This window comes from Mercenaria mercenaria, chromosome 16 (assembly GCF_021730395.1).
Source record: "Mercenaria mercenaria strain notata chromosome 16, MADL_Memer_1, whole genome shotgun sequence".
NCBI lineage: Eukaryota > Metazoa > Mollusca > Bivalvia > Venerida > Veneridae > Mercenaria > Mercenaria mercenaria.
Window position 1 is genome coordinate 31,435,281 of NC_069376.1, and position 15,365 is coordinate 31,450,645.

At 35.8% G+C, this 15,365-nt stretch overlaps 1 protein-coding gene across 1 annotated transcript; it reads left to right on the forward strand.

The window, feature by feature from the left end:
- The first annotated feature begins 6 nt into the window (after nucleotides 1-6).
- Nucleotides 7-13,015, forward strand: LOC128549582 (integrin alpha-8-like). The gene is made up of 10 exons (XM_053526581.1): nucleotides 7-78; nucleotides 737-885; nucleotides 3,786-3,932; nucleotides 5,470-5,978; nucleotides 6,405-6,579; nucleotides 7,972-8,112; nucleotides 8,666-8,785; nucleotides 9,244-9,333; nucleotides 9,724-9,843; nucleotides 12,014-13,015. Exons 2-10 carry the CDS (start codon nucleotides 829-831, stop codon nucleotides 12,185-12,187), a joined length of 1,533 nt encoding a protein of 510 aa, XP_053382556.1. The 5' UTR covers nucleotides 7-78; nucleotides 737-828; the 3' UTR covers nucleotides 12,188-13,015.
- Nucleotides 13,016-15,365: the final 2,350 nt, after the last annotated feature.

Below are 15,365 nucleotides of genomic sequence, written 5' to 3' on the forward strand. Positions count from 1 at the left end.
ATATCGAGGTTGACAATGACAAGCGAGAATCCATCACCGTTTGTTTCCGTTACGTGGATCGCCGTTGTGATCACATTAGTAAGTAAATACATTTGAGCCGCACCATGAGAAAACCAACATAGTGGGTTTGCGACCAGCATGGATCCAGTCCGCGCAGTCTGGTCAGGATCTATGCTGTTCGCTTTCAAAGCCTATTGCAATTAGAGAAACTGTTAGCAAATAACATGGATCCTGACCAGACTGCGCGGATGCGCAAGCTGGTCTGGATCCATGCTGGTCGCAAACCCACTATGTTGGTTTCTCATGGCGCGGCTCATTTAAGAAATATCTCATTTAGTAATTTGTCGTTGAATATAATCATTGTTTGGAGTTCAGGTGCGAAGGAATTATAAGCCCTATCCCATGGGCGCAGTTCGAGTGATAAGAAAAAACGCATCTTACAGATAATATATTTTGCAAAAGCAGATCCCTAAATGAGATATATTGTTTCAATTGTAACACGTTATTAAGGGTTAATAACTACCATTTTACCAAATATTTGCAAGTTTTATGTGATTTTCTTTTCCGGCTGTTGCGTTTGACGCTATGACGTACACACTTTGTGTGCTTCATAATACACAGTTTCAAGGGGGTGGGAGGGGGGAGGGGGTAAGGAAAGCGGACCGCATTGAAAGGAATTGTTTAATTAAAGGCTTGGATAATATTAACATGCTGGTGAAATGTTAATTGATTTTAGAACTGAACGTGACCATCAGTCTAGATGTGGGGAGGAGCGAGCAGCCGAGAGTTGTATTTGCTGCAAACAATGAAGCCTCTTTGTCACGTGCGATGAAAATGTTAAATGGTGATGTTAGATGTTCGGATCCTGCATACATACTGACAAAGGTATGATACGATTTGAATTTCTAAATCACGCGTTAATTATATACCAAATATGTGTCAACTGTGTGTCGTAAATGCGTTACGCAAAAAATAGCATGACGCATTTCAATGGGTGCCTTCAAAAGTTTTGTCAAAATGTTTTATGTTCGGTTGGTGTTAAAAAGCACTGGGTCAATTTTGGTAATTTTGCCAATAGTTTATAAATATATTTCACTGGTCGAAGGTCTTACCTTCAGACAGTGATCTGTTTTCTGTGTCTTGCATAAAGTATTCTTCAATTAATAAAAGAAATTAAATAAAACGAATGATTTTCGTTTGAGAAATATTTTAGTAAGCGTATGTGTTTACATATTCATTCATAAGTTACAACACGAGAGTCATCTTACATCCGTTATGTAAGACGAGTTGTTCCAACACCGGCAAAACACGGCGAAATCATGTCCGGCGTACAAGAAAAATGTCATGTACTGCATGTTCATTATGTTTCCAATCGAACAAAACTGCAAACCTGCTCAGTGCCACTGAATAACTTATTATGCCCCCTTTCGAAGAAGGAGGGGTATATTGTTTTGCAGATGTTGGTCGGTCGGAATGTAGACCAATCCGTTTCCGAATGATAACTCAAGAACGCTTAGGCCTAGGATCATGAAAGTTGATAGGGAGGTTGATCATTACCAGCAGATGACCCCTATTGATTTTGAGGTCTGTATGTCAAAGGTCAAGGTCACAGTGACCCTGAATAGTAAAACGGTTTCCAGGTGAAGAACACTTGGACCTAGGATCATGAAAGTTGATAGGAATGTTGATCATGACCAGCAGATGACTCCTATTGATTTTGAGGTCAGTATATTAAAGGTCAAGGTCACAGTGACCCTGAACATTTAAACGGTTTCCGGATGATAACTCAAGAACGCTTAGGCCTAGGATCACAAAAGTTGATAGAGAGGTTGGTCATAACCAGCAGATGATCCCTATTGATTTTGAGGTCAGTATGTCAAAGGTCAAGGTCACAGTGACCAGGAACAGTAAAATGGTTTCTGATCTTCTTGTCCAAAACCATAGGGCCTAGGGCTTTGATATTTGGTATGTAGCAAAATCTAGTGGTCCTCTACCAAGATTGTTCAGATTATTTTCCTGGGGACAAATATGGCTCCACCCTGGGGGTCACATGGTTTATATAGACTTATATAGGAAAAAACTGTGAAAAACCTCTTGTCCAAAACCACAGGGCCTAGGGCTTTGATATTTTGTATATGACATCATGTAGTGCTCCTATACTAAGATTGTTCAAATTATTCCCCTAGGGTCTAATATGACTCCGCCCTGGGGATCAAATGGTTTACATAGACTTATATAGGGAAAAAACTTTGAATTTTTTTTTGTCCAAACCACAAAGATTGTGGCTTTGATATTTTGTAATGCAGCATCATTTAGTGGTTCTCTACCAAGTTTGTTCAAATTATCCCTCTAGGGTCAAATATGGCCCCGCCCCAGGGGTCATATGGTTCATATAGACTTATATAGGGAAAAACATAGAATCTTCATGTCCATAACTTACATCATTCAAATTTGGACCACATGTATAGTTTAGAGTGGCAAGATGAACCTTGACATGAGTTGACCTTGATCTTGACCTAGTGACCTACTTCCACATTTCTGTAGCTACAGCCTTCAAATTTGGACCACATACATGGGTTTATGTACCGAAAAAATCTTTGACCTTGTTACTGACCTAGTGACCTACTTTCACAGTTTTGAAGTACAGGCTTCAAATTTGGACCACATGCATAGTTTTTTGTTCCAAAATAAAATTTGACCTTGATTTTGACCTAGTGACCTACTTTCACATTTCTCAAGCTACAGCCTTCAAATTTGAACCACATGCATAGTTTTGTGTACTGAAATGAACTTTGATCTTGAGATTGACCTAGTGACCTATTTCACATTTCTGAAGCTACAGGCTTCAGATTTGGACTGCATGAATATTTTTGTGTTCTGAATTGAAATTTGACATTGATTTTTACCTATTACCTACTTTCACATTTCTCAAGCTACAGCCTCCAGATCTGAAGCACATAAATAGTTCTGTCTACCGAAATGAACTTTGACCTTGAAATTGATCTAGTGACCTACTTTCACATTTCCCAAGCCATAGCTTTCAAATTTGGACCACATACACATTGTTTTGTACCGTAATGAAATTTGACCTTGATTTTGACCTTGAGCTAGTCTTGAAATTTGAAACATTCCAGAAATGGCTCAGTGGATGGTGCAAAGATCACTCTGTAATCTCTTTTAGGTTAATAGGTTAAAGGTCAAGGTCAGATTAAACCAGAATGGTAGAACTTTTGTTTACAGTGAGCATATAATTTCTGTTCCTTGTGCAATTACTGAATGCATCAAGGTGGGCATTTCGTGTTCGACGAGCTCTTGTTATATAAATATTAGTTTTGAGAACTGATTGTAACAATCTATGGGAAAGATATTAGCCTAATGAAAGACATTACAGTGTACATAAGTATCAAGATAGTTGAAACGAAATGACACTCGGCAATTTCCGTATGATCACGTGTTATGCAATTCGGCATTCTTCGGATGTAAATATAGGTATGACTTTCCGTAAGAAAACGGAAAATGACGAAAACACATACGAAGAATACTTAATTTGCCGATTGTCATTCCGGGTCCACTATCACTTTAACCCTTACCCTGCTAAATTTCTATGAGGAACTTATCCTATCCATCTTTCAATTTGGACAGAACCATTAACTGTTAAAAGGGTGCATGCCAAAAAGAGACTAACTGGCGAACAATGCAGATCATGATCTGCACTGGTCATAAAGGCAGGATAAATCGTGTCCAACATGATAAAGATTAACATGATCATTCTTTGTTTACGGCAGTCTACAAGTGACCTTGTTAATGAGATAGAAATTCAGGCAGACTACGTAGTGGACGAAATAATCTGTCCGGGCCTCACTGTCAGCGCCACAATCAGCCGCTTCAACGGAGCAAGCCCCGGGGACCCGATATTGCAACTACGGAATCAGGTTTGTATGACTAATTGGTATTAACACGAACACAACAATATTAAAGTTAAAATGGGCAAGGGCCAAGAACTCTAACTGATCTGGTTTCCCATTTAAATAAGAAAAGCGTTCAGTCCAAAGTACTGGGCTTGAAGAGTGACATATACTAGGAATAAAGGAAAGCCACATGCACAAGAAATAACGGAAATGTGACATGCACAAGATATAACGGAAATGTGACATGCACAAGATATAACGGAAATGTGACATGCACAAGATATAACGAAAAATGTGAAAAGTACTACGGATAATGTTCCAAACAGGTCTAATTGATTGTTTTGATGGGTTTGACGTCACACCAACACAATTCAAGGTTAATTGTCAACTCTCAAGCTTTTGACTGTAGAAAAAGATCATTGCTGCCTCTACAGGCATACAATTTCAGGCACGGGCCCATACACCAAATCAGACTCATGATTTTGTAAGCAGAGAAGGCTTCTTACATACAATAATTTCGAACCCACAGCGGTGACGTGCAGCTAGATAGAAGTTAGCGACCTTAACCATTCGGTCACAGAGATCTTAGACCATTACATTTTGAAAAGCAGTTTTGGAGACTATAAAAAATTTGCAAGTTTGTTACAATATTATCGCAAATTTGTCCGTCTATCTAAAATAAGAGTAAGTTGTCACACGTGCAATACTGAGACCTCTTGCCATGTGTTTATAATCTTAATTAGAGATCAAACAATTCAAGGTGGTTCGTAAAGAATAATAATTTTATTGCAGAATAAAACCATAACTTCCAGAAGAGATTTCAGAAGAGAAGGAGGGCAATGTAGAACGCGTTCATGATGTTAAAGAGTCCAGTCTAAATCCATGACCACATTTACCAATAATTGTGTTGTGTTGTTTTCTTTTCTAGCTCGACGCTGCAACGACTGGTGCTATAACGTAATAATTATGACGTATAAACGGTTATTTTATTCACATTCTAGTATGATTGTCTCTGTTAAAACACGCTTACGCTAGAATGACCTCACGTTAATGTGCGGTGACGTCAGTGTTATCTTGTTGCGACACAAAAGAGTTCAACTATATTTTATTTCCTGTTTTAGATTAAGGGCATATTAGAATCGAAATAATTTATAGCAAAACCGTGTGTCGACAATATTTATACACTCGGGCGTTAATACGTCGTACAAATAATTTAACTCGGGCTGCGCCCTCCTGAAATTAATAAACCGCCGATCGTGCATAAATAGTGCTTAAACACTCTTGCTATAAATTATTTTTTAAACAACGTCACACGCTCAGTTCTCTTTGTTTAATAAGAAAAAATCGTGTTTTGTTAGAGCGATTTGCTTATTAGATTTGAAACAGTAATATCAAAATGACTGTATCAAAATTTTGATTTAAAAAACGAATCCGTCTAACACGGCCCCAGTTTGTTTTATTATTATTAAACAAAGAAGACTGAAACTGAGCTGTCATTATGTAACAAAATCACCATTTGTATGGACATTCTATTTTCACAACACTACTTTTCTTCTCACAGCTGCAGTTTAGAAACGATTGCCCAAACAACTTGTGCAGAACGAATCTTACTCTCCTGGCCGAAGCCAAATACACGAACGTTGATGGCTACTTCGTAATTGGAAACCAGGACCTTGCTATTGATGTAAAAGTCACGAAAACCGGAGACTCATCTTACGGATCTGTCTTCTATATGGTCTATCCGCAATACCTTAGCTACAAAAACATGGAGAAGTTTCGAGGTGAAAACGACGTCACGTGTTCTTTGATTGACAGTAAAAATAATGATACAGACATAGTTTTGAAAGAAGAAGAATCGGCCATATCATGTTTGTTTGGAAATCCGATGTCAAATGATACAGGTGTCGGCTTCCGGTTGTTTATGAAGGTTCCGATTTCCGTTGTCAATGATGATTCTACAGTGATGCTTCGCATGCGTGTGACAACCTTGAGCGAGGAACTTGAACCAACGGACAACAACCAGACAATCACTATTAATTTACGACATAACCTGGAAGCCACGTTTTCAGGGTAAGGCATTTGTTCTCCCGGTGATCATTTTTAATTAAGGTGGGCTATCCGCAATAACAGTCGGTATCTTTCGTTCGATTTACATATTCTCCCAATGCAGTTTCGGCATTCTCCGGGTTTGATGACGTCATGGTTGACATATGCCGAAATCGCATACGGAAAATACGTAATTACACGGAAACTGCCGATTGACCTTACGGATTCTCTTCCAAAATACTTTATTACGTAGATGTTTCCTACTTGGAAAATGTTTATACATGTTATGCAAAGTTTCATCATTATCGGTCTTAAGTTACGTCTTCTTACCAAACATTTATTATCTGTATCTGTGAAAGATATTCAATAGATGTATAGTAAATGTACACACTTCATCTGAAATATTTTCCAATAAATAAGCGTTTGCAGCTGGTCTTCTTTCTTTTACAGAATATCAACACGAGAACAGATATATCTGGAGGAAAGTAAGGACACATATGAAATGGAGAATATATATGAGTTATACAATAAAGGCCCGAGCATTATGCAGTCAGCAATTATAGATATCTCGTTTCCACAGTTACAAAGTTCCAACAAAGCTCTTTTGTATCTCAACAGAACTGAGGTAAAACAACTATATTTTTATTTATGACTGTACACATCAAACGTAGTTAGAATTTCAATTTCTTTAAACCTGTATTGTCGTTGTTAACTAGCTCGGTCGATATGTTTGTGCTCTTTCTTTTTTTTTTTTCTTTTGGTTTATGATTTTATTTGTCTTGGTAACACTTATAAAGGTAATGATAATAATAATAATAATAATAAATAATTAAGATGAGATAGAAAATAATTATAAGAAACAACTAGGTATACTTAGAATTGTGAAATATTTTAAATGCTGTGTAGCGGAAGCAATATATCGACCCGAATTTAGACTCAGTGTTGTTATTATATTTGATGGTTTGGATTACTGTGTCCATGTAGCGGAAGCAATATATCGACCCGAATTTAGACTCAGTGTTGTTATTATATTTGATGGTTTGGATTACTGTGTCCATGTAGCGGAAGCAATATATCGACCCGAATTTAGACTCAGTGTTGTTATTATATTTGATGGTTTGGATTACTGTGTCCATGTAGCGGAAGCAATATATCGACCCGAATTTAGACTCAGTGTTGTTATTATATTTGATGGTTTGGATTACTGTGTCCATGTAGCGGAAGCAATATATCGACCCGAATTTAGACTCAGTGTTGTTATTATATTTGATGGTTTGGATTACTGTGTCCATGTAGCGGAAGCAATATATCGACCCGAATTTAGACTCAGTGTTGTTATTATATTTGATGGTTTGGATTACTGTGTCCATGTAGCGGAAGCAATATATCGGCCCGAATTTAGACTCAGTGTTGTTGTTGTATTTGATGGTTTGGATTACTGTGTCCACGAAATGTTACTGTATAAAGAGTTCCATTTAAGCCAGTGTTAATTTGTGTGAGAGTGTTGCATATTTCATTATTTCTTACGAAATTACTTAATCGAACCGAGTCTTCCTTAATTTAGCTATTTTTTTTTCATTCTAAAAGACTTACACTTTAAAGGATTTTCTAAATACTCACGAGAAAATAGGTCATTGAGATACTCGCTCCTGTCAAATGTAGACTTTTAACACCAGTCTCCAAATATCCATCGTTTTTGTTTTCTTGCTGGAAGTATATGTGTAAATCTAGATAATTAAGTCTTTTTACCCATAATAACTATCGGCAAATTACGGTATTTTCCGTATGCGATTTTGGCATGGCATTCTTCTGTTTTTACGGAAAGCCATTTAAACATTATATTTATGCCCGAAGTAAGCCGAATTGCCTGACAAGAATACGTAATCACACGGAAATTGCCGAGTGACAGTACGGAACCATTACCTTATATACCTTGACAACAAGGAAATTCATTTCTTCTAATCATATGATAGTATATGTATGTTCTTTACCTTGTTATATACTATATTCATTTTAGTTTCTATGTGAACAAAATTGTGAAGCCAAGTGCAGTCTTGTACAGGAATATACGACACCAGCCATCTACTCCTTCTTCAAAGGCCGACTTGTATCAAACACAAGGAAACCAGAAACGGCGCTGTCAGATATTCAGAATAATGTATATATATTTATATATATATATTTCATTTAAAATTACAAATAAATTTATAATACCATTACAATAATTCGAAATTGAAGTCATAAAGTCAGGAACATTTTTTCTTCATTTTTCTTATTTTTGCCAAAGAGAATGGTATAGATATGCTACGAACTAAGAAAGAACTACCTATCTGAAAACTACGGTCGTGCAAAATGGCCAGCTTTCCATATGGATTTGTAATAACTTAGTTAGGCCAGTTGTGAAATTAAGGCCCTGCATTTTAGCTGGCTTATTCACTTAGATTGTATAAGGCAGTAGGGCCGTAAATACAATCGCCATTTTCCGTTCCTTCACATATTTCCCGCATGGGATTTCGGCATCCTCCGGTGATTATTGAAAAATAATTTTCTGTTTGAACCGAAGAATACGTAAAGATACGGAAATTACCGATCGTCACAACGGGCATATTATTCTTGAAGTAAAGTGTATACATCTAATACACAGCATTTGAAAACTGTTATATCTATGAAACTATTTGAACCCACAGTATTTTTATATTCTTTCAATTTAGGACTGTAAACAGCAGAAGTGTTCCAAATTCGTTTGTGCCATTTCTAATATACAACCGAAGACTGGTGCAGTTATTTACATGAATTATGTTATAGACAGGGTTATCGAAGGTGGAATGAAGGTAAACTTATATTAAATACAATGTAATTACAAACAAGGACGATAATATACAATGTCTTTCCAAAAAGTATCAATATTAAAAACATATGTTTATCATACATCACTTTTGATAAAATCCCATTACCTGAGAAAGAGATATTTTGACTATCAATAACAATTCAATCTTTTTGACACGTGATCAAGCGAAAGTGACTGTCAGGTCATGTGACCGCGCTGATACGGCTCTCGCCTCGGGTGACATTCTGCCCTCGGGTTGACAATACCAATGTCACACACGCCGCCATATGGTATTTATATAATATTTTCAATTCAGTTATTGACAACAATAAAATCACAATAATGAGCAGTAGAGAGAACCGAATGCATTGTAAATAGCATGTAAGAAGGGTTGCAAAGCGTAGTTAATGATGTATTCAGACTTTGTACATGTAGAACTTAAGGTATGTTTATAAATTTCAGGAAGGAAAATCAATGACTCTCATCTCAACTGCCACGGTTCAGATAAACAGAACCAACCTTATCAGCAATCAGACTGAGTTTTTACAACAGGTGAAAAAGCGTTTATCAGTCATAAATAAATGAACAGACATATCAAATCAATGTATAACACTACCAGCAAATTTGTCTTTTAAGCTCTTTTGTGCTAGTACAACGCATGCCTTTCACAAACAGAATCTTGTATAATGCACGTGACGTATGTATAAGAGGTCAATCAACATCTGATCAACCTATGACACTGGCGTAAAAAAGCATAAAACCTGCAATACGAAATATGAGCACACCTTTTGACTAAAAAAATGAACCTGCAATACGAACGGTGCGAAGAACGCGCCTTTTTAATTAAAAATATTTAGATTATGTTTATTTTGTTGGTTACTAAACGATGAAACTTTCACATTTTTATTATGTTTTAATGATTATCTTTAAAATTCTACACAGCTCAGTACTACAGTAAGGAAGAGAGCGCCCATTAAGGAGGAAATTCCATGGTGGATTATTCTTGTCAGTGTTCTTGGCGGAATTTTGCTTATAGCTCTAATTGTTCTTGTACTTTGGAAGGTAACACTTTATCATTTTTTTCTCAGTTTACATAATGTACAGGCTGGTAATAAGCGCATAATTGAAATGTATATGTACTACTGATGTAAATTAGCTTAGCATAGCTTAAAATATTTTTATGATATACAAAACTGAAAGGGATAAAATCTAGATACATGTAGTTTTTTTTTTTTCCAAAAAAGTTAGTAATACATTTTAGATAATCGATTCAGAAATGAAATGGAGTGATTTTAACGATTTAAGGTAACAGAATTCTTTTTTTCCCTTCTGAAATTTAAAAATTATTTCAGAAACTACAGATAACATACAGCGCAAGTAACCAGGCACGTGTCCAGGTGGGGGGCCAGGGGGCCCGGGCCCCCCCAGCTGGCTGGCTAGTTACGATTTTTATTACTATGGGCCCCTCAATTAACAAATTTATACACCAGCGCAACTGGCTTGATTTGACAGCAATACACAGGCTAAAGAGCCATAAAACCGTGTCCAGTAGTGGAAATTAGCCCCAGGCATGTCACAGGTAAAAGTTTATCTGTGCATGCTTGATCGGTACTTGATTGGGTAGTGAAGAAACTATTATGTTTTTTACTCTTTGGAAGTGTTATAAAATGATCATTACATTGTTGGTTTTGTTAAGTAAATCATAAAATGAATCTGAAAATTGAAACATTATGATGGTTGTATTTTGTTTTTACATTAAGGCACATTCCCCAAATTTATTAAATTGATAGATATTTATCCTATCTTTTTATTTTACAACAATTATGAATTTGAAACTACTGTATCAATTTTACTCTTTTGGGTCCAATAACCTTACTTAAAAACTCTCATAGTTTTAAAAGTAGTTTCTCAGTAAAGCTTACAAAACGCATCTAAAACTCGTTACTTATGAGGGGTTTTATACATAAAAATATTATTTAATATGTGCTGTGATGTTATAGTTTGAACAGTCAAAGAAGTATAAAATACACATCTATTTATTTTTATAGATCTTTGGTACAGTTAAGAGTTCATTGTCATTTGAAATCTGTGATGTAAATAGTAATGGTCATAATACTTCGTTTGTTTTGTTGGAAATCTAAAAACATTTGGCCATTTTGCAAATAGGATACCCTTAATAATTAGACTAGCCACTAGACTGATAATTACGATATTTCTATGATTTTTTTTCTTTTTTATGTTACTGTAACTGTAGGCCACGGGGTATTTTCTAGCATAAAACTTCTGTTTTTCTTTTCGTGGGTATTAGTATTTTAACATGAGACGTCACAAGTGACCGAGTAAAAATCAAGTTAAGGTGGCGGATCTTTTGTGACAAGAAGAAAATTACGTAACTTCCGTATGCGATTTCGGCATTCTTCGGTTTTTAAGGAAAGCCTTGTGCACGTTGAGATAAAGGTAGACACGAAGAATGTCGAGTTGCTTCGCGAGATCACGTGATCACACGGAAATTACCGAGTGTCATTACGGGTTCACTGCCTTAAATATGTGCATAATTATGATTTATGTGAGAATCAGCTTTTTTGTTTTCTTTAAGGAAGCAAAACAATAAAAAGCAAGCACACCGGTTCGCGACAGCTGTAGAAAAATCTTAATCCATTTGAAGCGTCTATTATAATTAATCTAATAATATAAGCTTATAATTTTGTTATTATGTCTCCCACCACACAGTGGTGTGCGAGACATATTGATTTACTCCTGTCTGTGTGTGTGTGTGTGTCTGTCTGTCTGTCTGTCTGTTTGTCACAAATCTTGTCTGAACCCTAAGTCGAACAGTTCCCATTCGATCTTCACCAAATTTGAACAAAATGTGTATGACAATAAGTCCTCGGCAAAGTTCGATAACTAGCCAAATCGGCTCAGGTACTTCGGAAGAATAGCCCTTGAATTACCGAAAATACTGATGCTAGTGATACATGTCTTGGTGCATGGTCTGTCACAAATATTGTCCCCTGTCTAAGGCGAACAGTTCTCACATGATCTTCACCAAACTTAAACAAAATGTGTTTGACAATAACTCCTCGGCCAAGTTAGATAACTAGCCAAATTGGCACAGGCACTTCGGAGTTATGGCCCTTGAATTACCGATAATACTGATGACAGATGATTAGGTAATTGTGTGAGACATGCGCTTTTCTCAAAAGCAGCTCTAGTTATTTTATCTTTTTCTTAGTGTGGATTTTTCAAGCGGAAGAGGAGAGATGAGCTTGAAAAGAGAAAATCACATGCTCCTGATTCTGGAAATAAAGTGAATAATGAAAAGAAGAGGGATTCATACACTGACAGTGAAGGCGGAATTATAGACAATGAAATTCCACCAGCGAATAATGAGAAGGAAAAATATTGATGGTAAACAGGTTTACCTGGTTGAACACACATGAGTATTTAGAATGAGAAAATCTTGTAAGACTTAATTGATCGGCCCAAGAGGCTACAGGATTATGTATGTCTCAGAAAAGAACAGAAAGCAAATTGCTGAACATTTACTGTTTATAGAAGTACTTCCTATGGTAAAACTAATTTTGATTTTTATTTTACGTTAATATATATACATTATGTGCTTTTCTTTGAAACAATAATGATTATACAAAGTATCCATAAGACAGTATACAACGCCTACTCGATGTGGTAGTTACTATATTAACATATATTTATATAGTTATATTTTCACAGTTACGATTGCTGTTAAACTTTTACAGGTATGATTGCTGTTAAGCTTGTACAGTCACGATTAATGTTAAACTCATTTACAGTCACGATTAATGTTAAACTCATTTACAGTCACGATTATTGTTTAACTCAGTTACAGTTACGATTACTGGTTCACTAACTTACAGTTAAGATCAATGTTAAACTTATTTACACTTACAATTAATGTTAAACTCATTTATAGTCATGATAAATGGTAAATTCATTTACATTCATGAATAATGTTAAACTCATTTATTGTTAAGATCAATGTTAAACTCATTTACATTTACAATTAATTTTAAACACATTTACATTTACGATTACTTATAAACTCAGTTACAGTTCTGACTAATGGTAGATTCATTTACATTTACAAATATTGTCAATCTCATTTACACTTACGTTTAATATTTAACTCATTTATAGTTGCGATTAATGGTTAACTCATTTTACAGTTACGCTTAATTTACTCTGCTAAGTTTTTATAATGGACTCGTCCATCTTTCAAAGGGGGTGCTTACTAAAAAGATACTGACAGAATGGCAAACAGTACAGATCTTGATCAGACTACACGGATGTGAAGGCTTATCATGATCTACACTGGTCGCAAAGACAGAGTCATTCGTGTCCAGCACGGTAAGGGTTAATATTAAACGCAATAAATTGTTACACTTACAATTAACAGTTAACTACCCTACAGCTGCTATCCATTTAGGGTTACGATTGTTGTTAAACTCAATGTAAATACATTTACAGTTACGACAAATGTTATATTCATTTACACTATTGCCTGTCTTATTGTCTCAAAGTGTCATGTTGTTACTCTTTATTTCTGATTCCATTTATCATATATGCAACAACATACAAATGAGCCGCGCCATGAGAAAACCAACATAGTGGGTTTGCGACCAGCATGGATCCGCGCAGTCTGGTCAGGATCCATGCTGTTCGCTATCAAAGCCTATTGGAATTAGAGAAACTGTTAGCGAACAGCATGGATCCTGGCCAGACTGCGCGGATACGCAGGCTGGTCTGGATCCATGCTGGTCGCAAATCCACTATGTTGGTTTTCTCATGGCGCAGCTCAGATGTGTATTTTTCTTTTCTGATGCCTGAATAAACATGATAGTGCCTTTTATATGTCACATTATATCTTACAATAATAATGATACATAATTATAATAAAGCATATTCGATTTTGGTTATGTGTTAGGCAGCAGTCCATTTTTAGATCACCTAAGCATAAAGTGCTTCAGGTGAGCTGTTATGATACCACCATCACTCCTTCTCAAATATCCGTAGTTCATCGTCCAAAATAAAACTAATAACACTGTAGAGGTTGCAATATTATTTGCTTAATCTTAATGAAACTTGGTAATAATCTTACCTTTAGTAGGTAATCTGGGGTAAAAGCTAGAGAAATAAATGTGAAGACCTTGTTTAAACTCTAGGGGCACATTTTCTATTCGATCCTCGTTAAACTGTCAGAATGTTAATTTAAAATTCTATAAAATCTACTAGTAGGTAATTATCAAAACTAGATAACGATATCAAAATTTACATCGCTAGATTAGATCAGTGAAAACACCAACGCCTTTATTTCTCTTGATGTCACATTTTCTACATGACCTCAGAACTCATCAAAATGTTTGTCGCCATAAATTTTAAGTCGGGTTTAAAACTAGGATACCTTTTATAAAAAAAACTAGGTCACAAGGTCAGAGAAAGAATTTTATTTACACTCTATAAGCAATATTTTTCTAATTGATCATCATTAAACTTTGTACACGTCATTGTGATATTAGTCCCGACAAATGAAAATATATGCCAAGTTTAAAACCGGATATCATGAGGTCAAAAGATGGGTCAAATCACAGAAAAAAACTTTAAATAATGAACACTCTACAGACCGCATTTTCTTTTCTAATTCATAGTTTTATTTCTGTGTCACAGTTTGTCGAAAACATGGCCAACAGAAGTGATTATCTCTTTTTCTCATATATTGCATGTATTGAAAACTTTAAGAATCGTGAACTTGATTTCAAAAAATGAATCACAAATGTGTTCCAATTTACAATAAGTTAAACGACATTCTGTCAAAATTGTGTAAGCAGTTTGTGAGACTCTAGTATGCGACCTAGTGTCATTATGACTGTCTTGTTCTTGTAAACATTCTACACAATACTCAAAGCAAAGCAATCTAAACATAACGCATATCATGTATGTATAAGGTATTCACCCGGCGTGGATAACTTTTATTAACACTCTCCTTAACGTGTACAACATGCACGGGTGGTAAACGCACAATCCACAATCCAATTCCCACTGGGAATACGATAAAAATGGGTTGCGCGACTTCCGGTGCTGGTGTTGCGCATCAATATATACAAAATCGAGGTAGGTGGGTTTTTGTTTTTGATAATAATGACACATTTACGAGTGCTTTCGAGAAAAAGTAAAATGCTATTCGACACAAAAATGAATAAAGATCATATGTGTGAAATACCAACTTATCAATTTAAGAATCAGCTCTGTTATCACGAAAACTCTGCTGGCTCGAACTGTCAAACAAGCATAGAATTATGAAACATGCAAATTTACTAACTCTTGTGCCTTATTTCTGGAAATGTGACGCTTCTAATGATCAAACTCGTGTAAAACAGTCATGAATATTACATACACTTGAATGAAATGTTGCTTTTGGGGGAAAGATTAGCAAAAAAATCGGGAATGGGGTTACGCCCCGGGAATGGAGTTGCGCGTATACATTATATACATTTTGACATGTGAGCAACTCCATTCCCGGTTCGCAACCCCGTTCCCAATGATTTTTT